We start from the raw sequence: 13,214 nt of genomic DNA, 5'->3' as shown, positions 1-13,214 counted from the left end.
GGAAACAGGTAGGCTGCAGAAGGACTTAGATTAGGAGAATGGGGAAGAGTGGCAAATGAAATACAATGTTGGAAAATGCACACTCATGCACTTTGATAGTAGAAATAAATGTATAAACTACTTTCTAAATGGGAAGAAAAAAATCCAAAAATCTGAAATGCAAAGGGACTTGAGAGTCCTTGTGCAGAACACCCTAAAAGTTAACTTGCAGGTAGAGTCAGTGGTGAGGAAGGCAAATGCAATGTTAGCATTCGTTTGAAGAGGTCTAGAATACAAGAGCGGGGATGTGATGCTGAGACTTTATAAGGCACTGGTGAAGCCTCACCTTGAGTATTGTGAACAATTTTGGGCTCCTCATCTAAGAAAAGATGTCTGCCATTGGAGAGGGTTCACAAGGATGATTTCGGGAATGAAAGGAACATTTAATAGCTCTGGGTCTGTACTTGCTGGAATTTAGAAGATTGAGGGGGATCTCATTGATCTCTGTTGGGCACATGGCCAAGTGGTTAAGGCATTCATCTAGTGATCTGAAGGTGGCTAGTTCGAGCCTCAGCTGTGGCAGCGTGTTTGTGTCCTTGAGCAAGGCACTTAACCACACATTGCTGTAGTGTCTGTGCGAGGAGTGGTACCCCACACAGGCTTCCAATCTGTGCCTTGTAAGACATGAAAATGCCCGACACAGGCCTCTCATGGTTTGAGTTTATGTTCCCTCCCCCTCATTGAAATCTTTCAAATGTTGAAAGGCCTAGACAGAGTAGATGTAGAAAGGGTGCTTCCCATGGTGGGGAAGTCTAGGAAAAGAGGACACACCCTTAGGATAGAGGGACATCCATTTAAAACAGACGCGGAGGAATTTCTTTAGCCAGAGGGTGGTGAATTTGTGGAATTTATTACTGCAGGCAGCTGTGGAGGCCAGGTTGTTGGATGTATTTAAGGCAGAGTTTGATAGATTCTTGATTGGACATGGCATCAAAGGTTGTAGGGAAAAGGCCAGGGAGTGGGGCTGTAGAGGGGTAAAAGGATCAGCCATGGTTGATCCTGAATTCCACTCAGCCCCATACCCTGTCTACTTGCCATATCCTTTGATGACCTGACCAATCAGGAAACGATCAACTTCCACCTTAAATAGATACACGAACTTGGCCTCCACCACAGCCTGGCAGAGCATTCCACAGATATACTGCCCTCTGGCTAAAAAATTTCCTCCTTACCTCGGTTCTAAAGGTTCACCCCTCAATTCTGAGGCTGTGCCCTCTAGTTCTGGATACCCCACCAGAGGAAACATTCTCTCCACATCCACCCAATTTTGTCCTTTCAACATTTGGTAGGTTTCATTGAGATGCCCCCACATTCTTCTCAATTCCAGTGAGTACGAGCCCAAAGCTACCAAACGCTCCTCATATGTTAATTCCTTCATTCCCAGAAATATCCTTGTGATCTTTCTCTGGACTCCCTAATGACAACACATCCTTTCTGAGATATGGTGCCCAAAACTGTTTTCGATACTCTAAGTGTGGCCTGACTAGTGTCTTACAAAGGCTCAGTATTATCTCCTTGCTATTGTATTCTATTCCCCTTGAAATAAGTGCCAATATTGCATTTGCAGTCTTTACCACAGACTCAACCTGTAAATTAACCTTCAAGGAGTCTTGCACGAGGACCCCTAAGTCCCTCTGCACCTCTGATGTTTGAACCTTCTTCCCATTTAGATAATATTCAGCAGCAAATATTCCTTTTACCAAAATGCATTATCATACATTTCCCAACACTTTGTCCAAGTCCTGCTGGAATCTCATTGCTTCCTCAGCGCTACCTACCCCTATCTTCCACCTATCTTGGTATCGTTTGCAAACTTTGCCACAAAGCCATCAATTCCATTATCTAAATCATTGACAAGCAATGTGAAAAGCAACGATCCCAATACTGACCCCTGAGGAATACTACCAGTCACCGGCAGCCAACTAGCAAAGACCCCTTTTATTCTCAACTGCTGCCTCCTGCTTGTCAGCCATTCCGCTATCCATGCCAGTATCTTTCCAGTAATGCCATAGGATTTTATCTTGTTAAGCAGCCTCGTGTGTCACCTTATCAAATGTTTTTTAAAGATCCAAGTAAATGACATCCACTGTCTCTCTTTTGTCCACCCTGCTTGTTACTTCCTCGAAGAACTCTAACAGGTTTGTCAGGCAAGATTTCCCTTCACAGAAACCATGCTGACTTTGACTTATTTTATCGACAGTCTCCAAGTACCTTGAAACCAGGGAGGAGGTCCTGAAGAGAGATTTCTGGGAGTTAGGAAGGAAGCTGAGAAGCAGGACCACCAGGGTAGTAATCTCGGGATTGCTACCTGTGCCACGTGCTAGCGAGGGCAAGAATAGTAGGATCAGGCAGATGAATATGTGGCTGAGAGACTGGTGCAGGGGGCAGGGCTTCAGATTCTTGGATAAATGGGATTTCTTCTGGGGGAAGTATGACCTGTTCAAAATAGACAGGTTACACCTAAACCCGAAGGGGACCAATATCCTGGCGGGAAAGTTTAATAGAGCGGTTTAAACTAATTTGGCAGAGGGGATAGGAACCGGAATGATAGAGCGGAGGAAGGGGAAAACAGAAATAAATCTAAGATAGTGAGCAGTAAAGATGTCAGGAAAGACAGGCAGGTGATGGGGCAAATTTGAGATGAGTTGCAGTGCAATAGAGTTGCAGTGAAATCAAAGTGAAAACTACCAAATACTGGTCTTAAGGTGTTATACTTAAATGCATGTGGCATAAAGAATGAGGTGGATGATCTTGTCGTACAGCTACAGATTGGCAGGTATGATATTATGGCCATCACTGAGACGTAGCTAAAGGATGCATGTCTCTGGGAGCTGAACATCCAAGGATACACGGTGTATTGGAAGGATAGGAAGGTAGGCAGAGCGGGAGGCGTGGCTTTATTGGTAAGAAATGATATTAAATCATTAGAAAGAGGTGATACAGGATCGGAAGGTGCAGAATCTTTATGGGTTGAGCTAAGAAATTGCAGGGGTAAAAGGACCCTGATGGCAGTTATTTATAGGCCTCCAAACAGCTGCAGTGATGTGGACAACAAATTACAAAAGGAAATAGAAAAGGCTTGTCAGAAGGGTAGTGTTATGATAATTGTGGGGGATTTTAACGTGTGAGTGGTTTGGGAAAATCAGGTCGGCACACTGGATCTCAAGAGAGAGAATTTGTAGAATGTCTGCGAGATGGCTTTTTAGAACAGCTTGTTGTTGAGCCCACTAGGGGATCGGCTGTACTGGATTGGGTATTGTGTAATGAACCGGAAGTGATTAGAGATTGAGGTGAAGGAACCCTTAGGAGACAGTGATCATAACATGATGAGTTCACTGTGAAATTTGAAAAGGAGAAGCTGAAATCTGATGTGTTGGTATCTCAGTGGATTAAAGGAAATTACAGTGGCATGAGAGAGGAACTGGCCAAAGTTGACTGGAAAGGGACACTGGCGGGAAAGACGGCAGAGCAGCAGTGGTTGGAGTTTATGCGAGAAGTGAGGAAGGTGCAAGACAGGTATATTCCAAAAAAGAAGAAATTTTTGAATGAAAAAAGGATGCAACTGTGGTTGACAAGAGAAGTCAAAGCCAAAGTTAAAGCAAAGGAGAGGGCATACAAGGAAGCAAAAATTAGTGGGAAGACAGGATTGGGAAGTTTTCAAAAGCTTACAAAAGGAAACTAAGAAGGTCATTAAGAGGGAAAAGATGAACTATGAAAGGAAGCTAGCAAATAATATCAAAGAGGATACTAAAAGCTTTTTCAAGTATATAAAGAGTAAAAGACAGGTGAGAGTAGATATAGGACCAATAGAAAATGATGCTGGAGAAATTGTAATGGGAGATAAGGAGATGGCGGAGGAACTGAATGAGTATTTTGCATCAGTCTTCACTGAGGAAGAAATCAGCAGTATACCGGACACTCAATGGTGGCAGGGAAGGGAAGTGTGCGCAGTCACAATTACGACAGAGAAAGTACTCAGGAAGCTGAGTAGTCTAAATGTAGATAAATCTCCCGGACCAGATGGAATGCACCCACGTGTTCTGAAGGAAGTAGCTGTGGAGATTGCGGAGGCATTAGCAATGATCTTTCAAAAGTCAATAGATTCTGGCATGGTTCCGGAGGACTGGAAGATTGCAAATGTCACTCCGCTATTTGGAACTTTATACTTTATTGTCGCCAAACAATTGGTACTAGAACGTACAATCATCAAGCAATATTTGATTCTGCGCTTCACACTCCCTGGATTACAAATATTAAATACTAAAGATAAATTATAAATCATAAATAGAAAATAGAAAAATAGGAAGTAAGGTAATGCAAAAAAAAACCGAGAGGCAGGTCCGGATATTTGGAGGGTGCAAGGAAGCACAAAGGAAATTATAGACCTGTTAGCTTGACATCGGTGGTTGGGAAGTTGTTGGTGTCAATTGTCAAGGATGAGGTTACAGAGTACCTGGAGGCATATGATAAGATAGACAGAACTCAGCATGGATTCCTTAAAGGAAAATCCTGCCTGACAAACCTATTGCAATTTTATCAAAAAGGCTCAGCAGAGGTTGTATTTCCTACGTCAACTCAGGAAGTACAACCTGCCTCAGGAGCTGCTGATTCAATTCTATTCAGGAATAATCCAGTCTGTTCTCTGTTCGTCCATCACTGTCTGGATATATCAGCTACCAAACAAGACAAGAATAGACTCCAAAGAACCGTTAGGGCTGTGGAAAGGATTATTGGTGTGAAGCTGCCCTCAATCCAGGACTTATATGCATGTAGAGTCAGGAAGCGAGCAAGCAGCATCATTGTAGACCCATCACACCCTGGACATCACCTGTTAAAACTCCTTCCTTCTGGTAGGCACTTTAGATCACTGTATGCCAAGATAAATAGGTACAAGAACAGTTTCTTTCCGTATGCCATCAGTCTTATGAACACTTGAATTTTAGTCTATGGTAAACCAAGTCCACCTGTACATACACAGGTATACCTCATTGTATATAGTTCACGATTATTTGCACTGTCATTTTGTTTACTTTTTGATTCTGTACAGTGAGAACTCAGGGAAATCGGTGTCCACATACTTGGTGATAATAAGGGATTCTGATTCTGATAAAAAGTATTCCCCCCCACCCCTGGAAGTTTTTGTGTTTCATTGTTTTACAACATTGAATCATAGTGGATTTAATTTGGCTTTTTATGACACTGATCAACAGAAAAAGACTTTTTTTGTGTTAAAGTGAAATCAGACCTCTATAAAGTGATCTAAGTTAATTACAAATATAAAACACAAAATAATCCATTGCATAAGTATTCACCCCCCTTTAATATGACACAGCAAATCATCACTGGTGTATTCACACATCAAAGTTGCTGGTGAACGCAGCAGGCCAGGCAGCATTTCTAGGAAGAGGTACAGTGGACGTTTTAGGCCGAGACCCTTCGTCAGGACTAACTGAAGGAAAAGCTAGTAAGAGATTTGAGAGGGGGAGGGGGAAATCCAAAATGATGGGAGAATGTGTGTATATAAATAAATAATGGATGGAGTACGAGGGGGAGGTGGGGCATTAGCGGAAGTTAGAGAAGTTAATGTTCATGCCATCAGGTTGGAGGCTACCCAGACGGAATATAAGGTGTTGTTCCTCCAACCTGAGTGTGGCTTCATCTTTACAGTAGAGGAGGCCGTGGATAGTCATATCAGAATGGGAATGGGATGTGGAATTAAAATGTGTGGCCACTGGGAGATCCTGCTTTCTCTGGCGGACAGAGCGTAGGTGTTCAGCAAAACGATCTCCCAGTCTGCATTGGGTCTCACCAATATATAGAAGGCCACATCGGGAGCCTCACCTGGAAGGACTGTCTGGGGCCCTGAATGGTGGTAAGGGAGGAAGTATAAGGGCATGTGTAGCACTTGTTCCGCTTACAAGGATAAGTGCCAGGAGGGAGATCAGTGGGGCGGGATGGGGGGGACGAATGGACAAGGGAGTCGCGTAGGGAGCAGTCCCTGTGGAATGCGGGGGGGGGAGGGAAAGATGTGCTTAGTGTGGGATCCCGTTGGAGGTGGCGGAAGTTACGGAGAATAATAATTCCGCTAATGCCCCACCTCCCCCTCGTACCCCATCCGTTACTTATTTATATACACACATTCTTTCGCTCGCTTTTCTTTTTCTCCCTCTGTCCCTCTGACTATACCCCTTGCCCATCCTCTGGGTTTTTTTCCCCTCTCTCCCCCTTTTCCTTCTCCCTGGGCCTCCTGTCCCATGATCCTCTCATATCTCTTTTGCCAATCACCTGTCCAGCTCTCGGCTCCATCCCTCCCCCTCCTGTCTTCTCCCATCATTTTGGATCTCCCCCTTCCCCTCTCAAACCTCTTACTAGCTTTTCCTTCAGTTAGTCCTGACGAAGTGTCTCGGCCCAAAACGTCGACTGTACCTCTTCCTAGAGATGCTACCTGGCCTGCTGCGTTCACCAGCAACTTTGATGTGTGTTGCTTGAATTTCAAGCATCTGCAGAATTCCTCATGACTGGTGTATTCAATTGGTTTTAGAAGTCACATAATTTTGAAGACCTGTGTGTAGTCAAGGTCTGTACATCGGTGAGACCCGACGTAGATTTAGAGACCGTCTCGCCGAAAATCTACACTCCATCCGCCAGAACAAGCAGGATCTCTCAGTGGCTGCCCATTTTAATTCCACTTCCCATTCCGATTCTGGTATGTGCATCCATGGCCTCCTCCACTGTCATGATGAGGCCACACTTAGGTTGGAGGAACAACACCTTATATTCCGCTTGGGAAGCCTCCAACTTAATGGCATGAACATCGATTTCACAAACTTCCGGTTATGCCCCCCAACACCCCCCCCCCCATTTCCCATCCCCCCCTCTATTTCCCATCCCCTTTTCCTTCCCTCTCTTACCTCACCTCCTTGCCCACCCATTGCCTCCCTCTGGTGATCCTTTCCTCCTTTTTCTCTCTTCCTTCTGTCTCTTTTACCAATCAACTTCCCAGCTCTATACTTCATCCCTGCCCCTCCAGGTTTCACCTATCACCTGGTGGTTCTCTCTCTCTCCTCCTCCACTTTTTAAGTCTACTCCTGAGCTTTTTTTTTCAAGTCCTGCCTAAAGGTTTTGGCCTGAAACGTCGACTACCTTTTTGCATAGTTGGTGTCTGACATGCTGAGTTCCTCTAGCATTTTGTGTGTATTGCACTCAAGGTGTTTCAATTGATTATAGTAAAAATACACCTGTACCTGGAAAGGCAAACTGCCTTTATCCCAGCAAAAACTACACCATGAAGACAAAAGAACACAAAGCAACTCTGTGAAAAGGTTATTGAAAAGCACAAGTCAGGTGATGGATATAAGAAACTTTCCAAGTCATTAAATATTCCTTGGAGTACAGTTAAGTCAAACATCAAGAAATGAAAAGAATATGGCACAGCTGTAAATCTGCCTGGAGCAGGCTGTCCTGAAAAATGGAGTGACCGTGCAAGAAGGGGACTAGTGAGGGAGGCCTTCAAGAGACCTATGACAATTTTGGAGGAGTTACAAGCTTCAGTGGCTGAGATGGGAGAGACTGCACATACAACTGTTTCCTGGGTGCTTAATGGGAGAGTGGCAATGAGAAAGAAAAAAGAACTCACATGAAATCTCAGCTAGAGTTTGCCAGAAGGCATGTGGGAGACTCTGAAGTCAGCTGGAAGAAAATTATGTGGTCTGATGAAACATGTTGCATTTTTTGCCCATCAGACTAAATGCTATGTTTGGTGTAAGCCAAACACTGCACATTATCAAAAACACACCATCCGTACCATGAAGCATGTCGATGGCTGCATCATGCTATGGGGATGCTTCACTGCAGCAGGCCCTGGCAAGCTTGTGTAGGTAGAGGATAAAATACAGGGAAATCCTGGAGAAAAACCTAATGAAGTCTGCAAGAGAACTACAACTTGGGAGATTTGTTTTCCAGCAAGACAATGGCCCCAAGCATAAAGCCAAAGCTACACAGGAATGGCTTAAAAACAACAAAGTTAATGTCTTGGAATAGCCAAGTCAGAGTCCAGGCCTCAATTCAATTGAGGATTTGTAGCTGGACTTGAAAAAAGATGTTCACTCACAATCCCTGTGCAATCTGACAGATCTTGAGCAGTTTTATAAAGAAGAATGGGAAAAATTTGCAGTGTCCAGATGTGCAAAGCTGATAGACACCTACCCACATAGATTGAAGGCTGTATTTGCTGCTAAAGGTGCAGCTACTAAATACTGACTTGGAGGGAGTGAATACTTATGCAATCAATTATTTTGTGTTTTATATTTATCATTAGTTTACATCACTTTGCAGAGATCTTCTTTCACTTTGACTTTTTCTGTTGATCAGTTTCAAAAAAGCCAAATTAAATGGTCATAGTCATAGTCATACTTTATTGATCCGGGGGGAAATTGGTTTTTGTTACAGTTGCACCATAAATAATAAATAGTAATAAAACCATAAATAGTTAAGTAGTAATATGTAAATTGTGCCAGGAAATAAGTCCAGGACCAGCTTATTGGCTCAGGGTGTCTGACCCTCCAAGGGAGGAGTTGTAAAGTTTGATGACCACAGGCAGGAATGACTTCCTATGACGCTCTGTGTTGCATCTCGGTGGAATAAGTCTCTGGCTGAATGTACTCCTGTGCCCACCTAGTACATTATGTAGTGGATGGGAGACATTGTCCAAGATGGCATGCAACTTGGACAGCATCCTCTTTTCAGACACCACCATCAGAGAGTCCAGTTCCATCCCCACAACATCACTGGCCTTACGAATGAGTTTGTTGATTCTGCTGGTGTCTGCTACCCTCAGCCTGCTGCTCCAGCACACAACAGCAAACATGATAGCACTGGCCACCACAGACTCGTAGAACATCCTCAGCATTGTCCGGCAGATGTTAAAGGACCTCAGTCTCCTCAGGAAATAGAGACGGCTCTGACCTTTCTTGTACACAGCCTCAGTGTGTTCTTTGACCAGCCCAGTTTACTATCAATTCGTATCCCCAGGTATTTGTAATCCTCCACCATGTCCACACTGACCCCCGGTACCTTAGCTCTCCTCAGGTCTACCACCAGCTCCTTAGACTTTTTCACATTAAGCTGCGGATAATTCTGCTCACACATCGTGACAAAGTTTCCTACCGTAGCCCTGTACTCAGCCTCATCTCCCTTGCTGATGCATCCAACTATGGCAGAGTCATCAGAAAACTTCTGAAGATGACAAGACTCTGTGCAGTAGTTGAAGTCCGAGGTGTAAATGGTGAAGAGAAAGGGAGACAAGACAGTCCCCTGTGGAGCCCCAGTGCCGCTGATCACTCTGTCGGACACACAGTGTTGCAAGCACAGGTACTGTGGTCTGCCAGTCAGGTAATCAAGAATCCATGACACCAGGGAAGCATCCGCCTGCATTGCTGTCAGCTTCTCCCCCAGCAGAGCAGGGCGGATGGTGTTGAACGCACTGGAGAAGTCAAAAAACATCACCCTCACAGTGCTCACTGGCTTGTCCAGGTGGGCGTAGACACGGTTCAGCAGGCAGACGATGGCATCCTCAACTCCTAGTTGGGGCTGGTAGGCGATCTGGAGGGGATCTAAGTGTGGCCTGACCATAGGCCGGAGCAGCTCCAGAACAAGTCTCTCCAGGGTCTTCATGATGTGGGAGGTCAATGCCACTGGACTGTAGTCATTGAGGCCGCTGGGGCGTGGTGTCTTTGGCACAGGGACGAGGCAGGACGTCTTCCACAGCACTGGAACCCTCCAGAGCCTCAGGCTCAGGTTGAATACATGGTGAAGTATTCCACATAGCTGAGGGGCACAGGCTTTGAGCACCCTGGTACTGACGCCATCCGGTCCTGCAGCCTTGCTTGGGTTGAGACGTTTCAGCTGTCTTCTCACCTGTTCAGCTGTGAAGCCCATCATGGTGGTTTCGTGTGGGGAAGGGGTATAGTCATGAGAGCAGTGTGGGGGACTGTGAGGAGGGGTAGGAGGGGAGAGTGGAATATGTGTTGGTTGGGGGCCGACAACACATGGCTCATGTGGGGGATGGGCAGGGGCCACAATATCAAATCTGTTAAAGAACAGGTTAAGTTCGTTGGCCCTGTCCACACTGCCTTCAGCTGCTCTGTGATTCACTGTGAAATCCACTGTGATTCAATGTTTTAAAGCAATAAAACGTGAAAACTTCTAAGGGGGTATGAATTCTTTTTATAGGAACTGTATAAGATTTAGTCACAACATTGAAGAAGGAATTGTGATGTTAATTCAAGTCAGAATGGTGTTTGACTTGCGGGGCGGCGGGGGGTGCCTGAAAATGATTTCCATCTGCTTAGGCCGTTCAATCCATCGAGTTTGCTTTGTTGTTCCATCATGGCTGATTTATTAACTCTCTCAACTGTATTCTCCTTGAAACCTTTGCTGCCCTGACTACTCAAGAATCTATCAACCTTTGCTTTAAATATACCCAATGACTTGGCCTCCACAGCTGTCAGTGTCAATGAATTCCATAGACTCACCATCCTCTAGCTAAAGAAATTCCTTCTTATCTTTGTTCTAAAGGAACGACCATCTATTTTGAGGCTGCACCCACTAGACCTAGACTGCCTCACCATAGAAATCATCCTCTACACACTTGCTGCCATTGGTGGCAGAGTTAGTAATTTGGGAAATAGTCTTGGCTAATGCAAAAGGGCATAACTTTAAGGTGATTGGAGAAAAGTGTAGTGGGGGTTGTCAAAGCTAGGTTTTTTTCATTATACAGAGAGTGGTGGGTGCATGCAGATACATAGGGACATTTAAGAATCCCTTAGTTAGGAGGGTTTTGTGGGAGGGATGAGTGAGATTGATTTTGTAGTAGGTTAAAGGATTGAGGCTGAAGGACCTGTACTGTGCTCTACTGTTCTATGTTCTAGTCCAGGCAAGTAACCACATTGCATTTTATGGACAATTGTTCTCTAAGCAAAAGGTTGAGGCTGAAATGGAGACAATGCCAATCCAGCTCATTCCTGGATAGTGTTGAGTTTTTTCTGCATTTTTGAAGCTCCATGTTTCTAGATAATTGAGTATTTAGAACATGCACTGAACCATGATCAGAAGGAGCATACTCCTCTCTGTGAACATTTTCAGATATTGAATCTAGTTGTGGGCAGTCCTGTGAAAGTAGGAGGAAGAACAGCACAAACACCATTCAAGGTTCCTCTGCCAGAGAGAATACTGTATTTTATTGTAACAAATACATCAATATTCACTGTACCTTCAGTTCCCCCCATCCCAACCCAAAAACAATCACATTTCATTTTGCTTTAATCCGAATATCATCTCCCGATATTAACTAATACTGCAGGTGAATGGACTTGTATTAATTTTTCTTATCTGTCTTTATAGCAGTGATGTGGCCACCATGCTTGAGCGATTTGGAGGTGAGTGCTTTTATATTAAAATATTGTAAAAATGAATTTCTATTTGTAGGAATGGAGAAAATGGAAGAACTTGTGTGGTCATGTGTAAAACTGAGATCCTCTAATTCAGAATTGTTTGAGTTAATTACTTTAAAAATGAAGTCAATACTTGCAAAAAGAAAATTATAAAGAACTATGATTGATTTAATATCTTCAGTATTTTTGCAGTCAGATGCAGTTACCACAGATTTACCCAAGAATTGCAGGATTGTATTTCAGATTATACAGACCAGGAATTCACAGTGTTCACAGAATGTCTATAGACACTTGTTTATTAAAGCAGCTGTTCTAGAGCAGAGTGTGGATTTAACACAAACAAGTGCTAGGAGCATAACGTTTTGTAATGATTCCTTCACCTAACAATGAGGCATATTTTCCAACCCCTCAAGTACGACTGGTGTAGTTACAGATTATCTTGAAGGGGGAAAATACCCAGCTCAATAAACAAGCTGAACGTTTCTAATTACTTTATCCTTATTTTTCATGATTATATCTTTATGTGAGTAGAAACTAGTTTCAGGCTAATGGTTTTTTCCATGGTTGCTATATCTTCACCAAGCAATAATGAGGTAATAGTAGGCAAGGATGGCACAGTAGTAGCTAGCATTACACTATTACAGCACCAGCAATGTGTGTTCAGTTTAGCCACTGTCCCCATTCCAACCTCACTCCTTCGGACCGCTCTGCTCTCCACTCCCTCCGCACTAATCCTAACCTTATTATTAAACCCGCCGATAAGGGGGGTGCTGTTGTAGTCTGGCGTACTGACCTCTACCTTGCCGAGGCACAGCGACAACTCGCGGATACCTCCTCTTATTTAACCCTCGATCGTGACCCCACTAAGGAGCACCAGGCCATTGTCTCCCACACCATCACCGACTTTATCCGCTCAGGGGATCTCCCATCCACTGCTACCAACCTTATAGTTCCCACACCCCGCACTTCCCGTTTCTACCTCCTACCCAAGATCCACAAACCTGCCTGTCCTGGCTGACCTATTGTCTCAGCTTGCTCCTGCCCCACCGAACTCATTTCTGCATACCTCGACACTGTTTTATCACCCCTTGTTCAATCCCTTCCGACCTATGTTCCTGACACTTCTCACGCTCTTAAACTTTTTGATGATTTTAAGTTCCCTGGCCCCCACCGCTTTATTTTCACCATGGATGTCCAGTCCCTATATACTTCCATCCCCCATCAGGAAGGTCTCAAAGCTCTCCGCTTCTTTTTGGATTCCAGACCTAATCAGTTCCCCTCTACCACCACTCTGCTCCGTCTAGCGGAATTAGTCCTTACTCTTAATAATTTCTCCTTTGGCTCCTCCCACTTCCTCCAAACTAAAGGTGTAGCTATGGGCACCCGTATGGGTCCTAGCTATGCCTGCCTTTTTGTTGGGTTTGTGGAACAATCTATGTTCCATGCCTATTCTGGTATCTGTCCTCCACTTTTCTTTCGCTACATCGACGACTACATTGGCGCTGCTTCCTGCACGCATGCAGAACTCGTTGACTTTGTTAACTTTGCCTCCAACTTTCACCCTGCCATCAAGTTTACCTGGTCCATTTCCGACACCTCCCTCCCCTTTCTAGATCTTTCTGTCTCTGTCTCTGGAGACAGCTTATCCACTGATGTCTACTATAAGCCTACTGACTCTCACAGCTATCTGGACTATTCCTCTTCTCACCCTGTCTCTTGCAAAAA

The 13,214-nt window shown here is 44.4% G+C and overlaps 1 protein-coding gene across 4 annotated transcripts in view; it reads left to right on the top strand.

Annotated features, from left to right (window-relative positions):
* The window catches only part of sycp3 (synaptonemal complex protein 3), a 203,584-nt gene that overhangs the window by 93,355 nt on the left and 97,015 nt on the right, over window positions 1-13,214 (top strand). For 3 of the 4 annotated variants that reach the window (XM_063065678.1, XM_063065674.1, XM_063065676.1), the window contains one exon: window positions 11,440-11,474. In XM_063065678.1, coding sequence (XP_062921748.1) covers window positions 11,440-11,474 — 35 coding nt within the window. The remainder of the gene's footprint in view (window positions 1-11,439; window positions 11,475-13,214) is intronic. The other variant, XM_063065677.1, reaches the window with a different exon arrangement.

This window comes from Mobula hypostoma, chromosome 13 (genome assembly GCF_963921235.1).
Source record: "Mobula hypostoma chromosome 13, sMobHyp1.1, whole genome shotgun sequence".
In the NCBI taxonomy this organism is placed as follows: domain Eukaryota; kingdom Metazoa; phylum Chordata; class Chondrichthyes; order Myliobatiformes; family Myliobatidae; genus Mobula; species Mobula hypostoma.
Note: the sequence above shows the minus strand (reverse complement) of the source record. Positions and strands in the feature narration are given on the sequence as shown.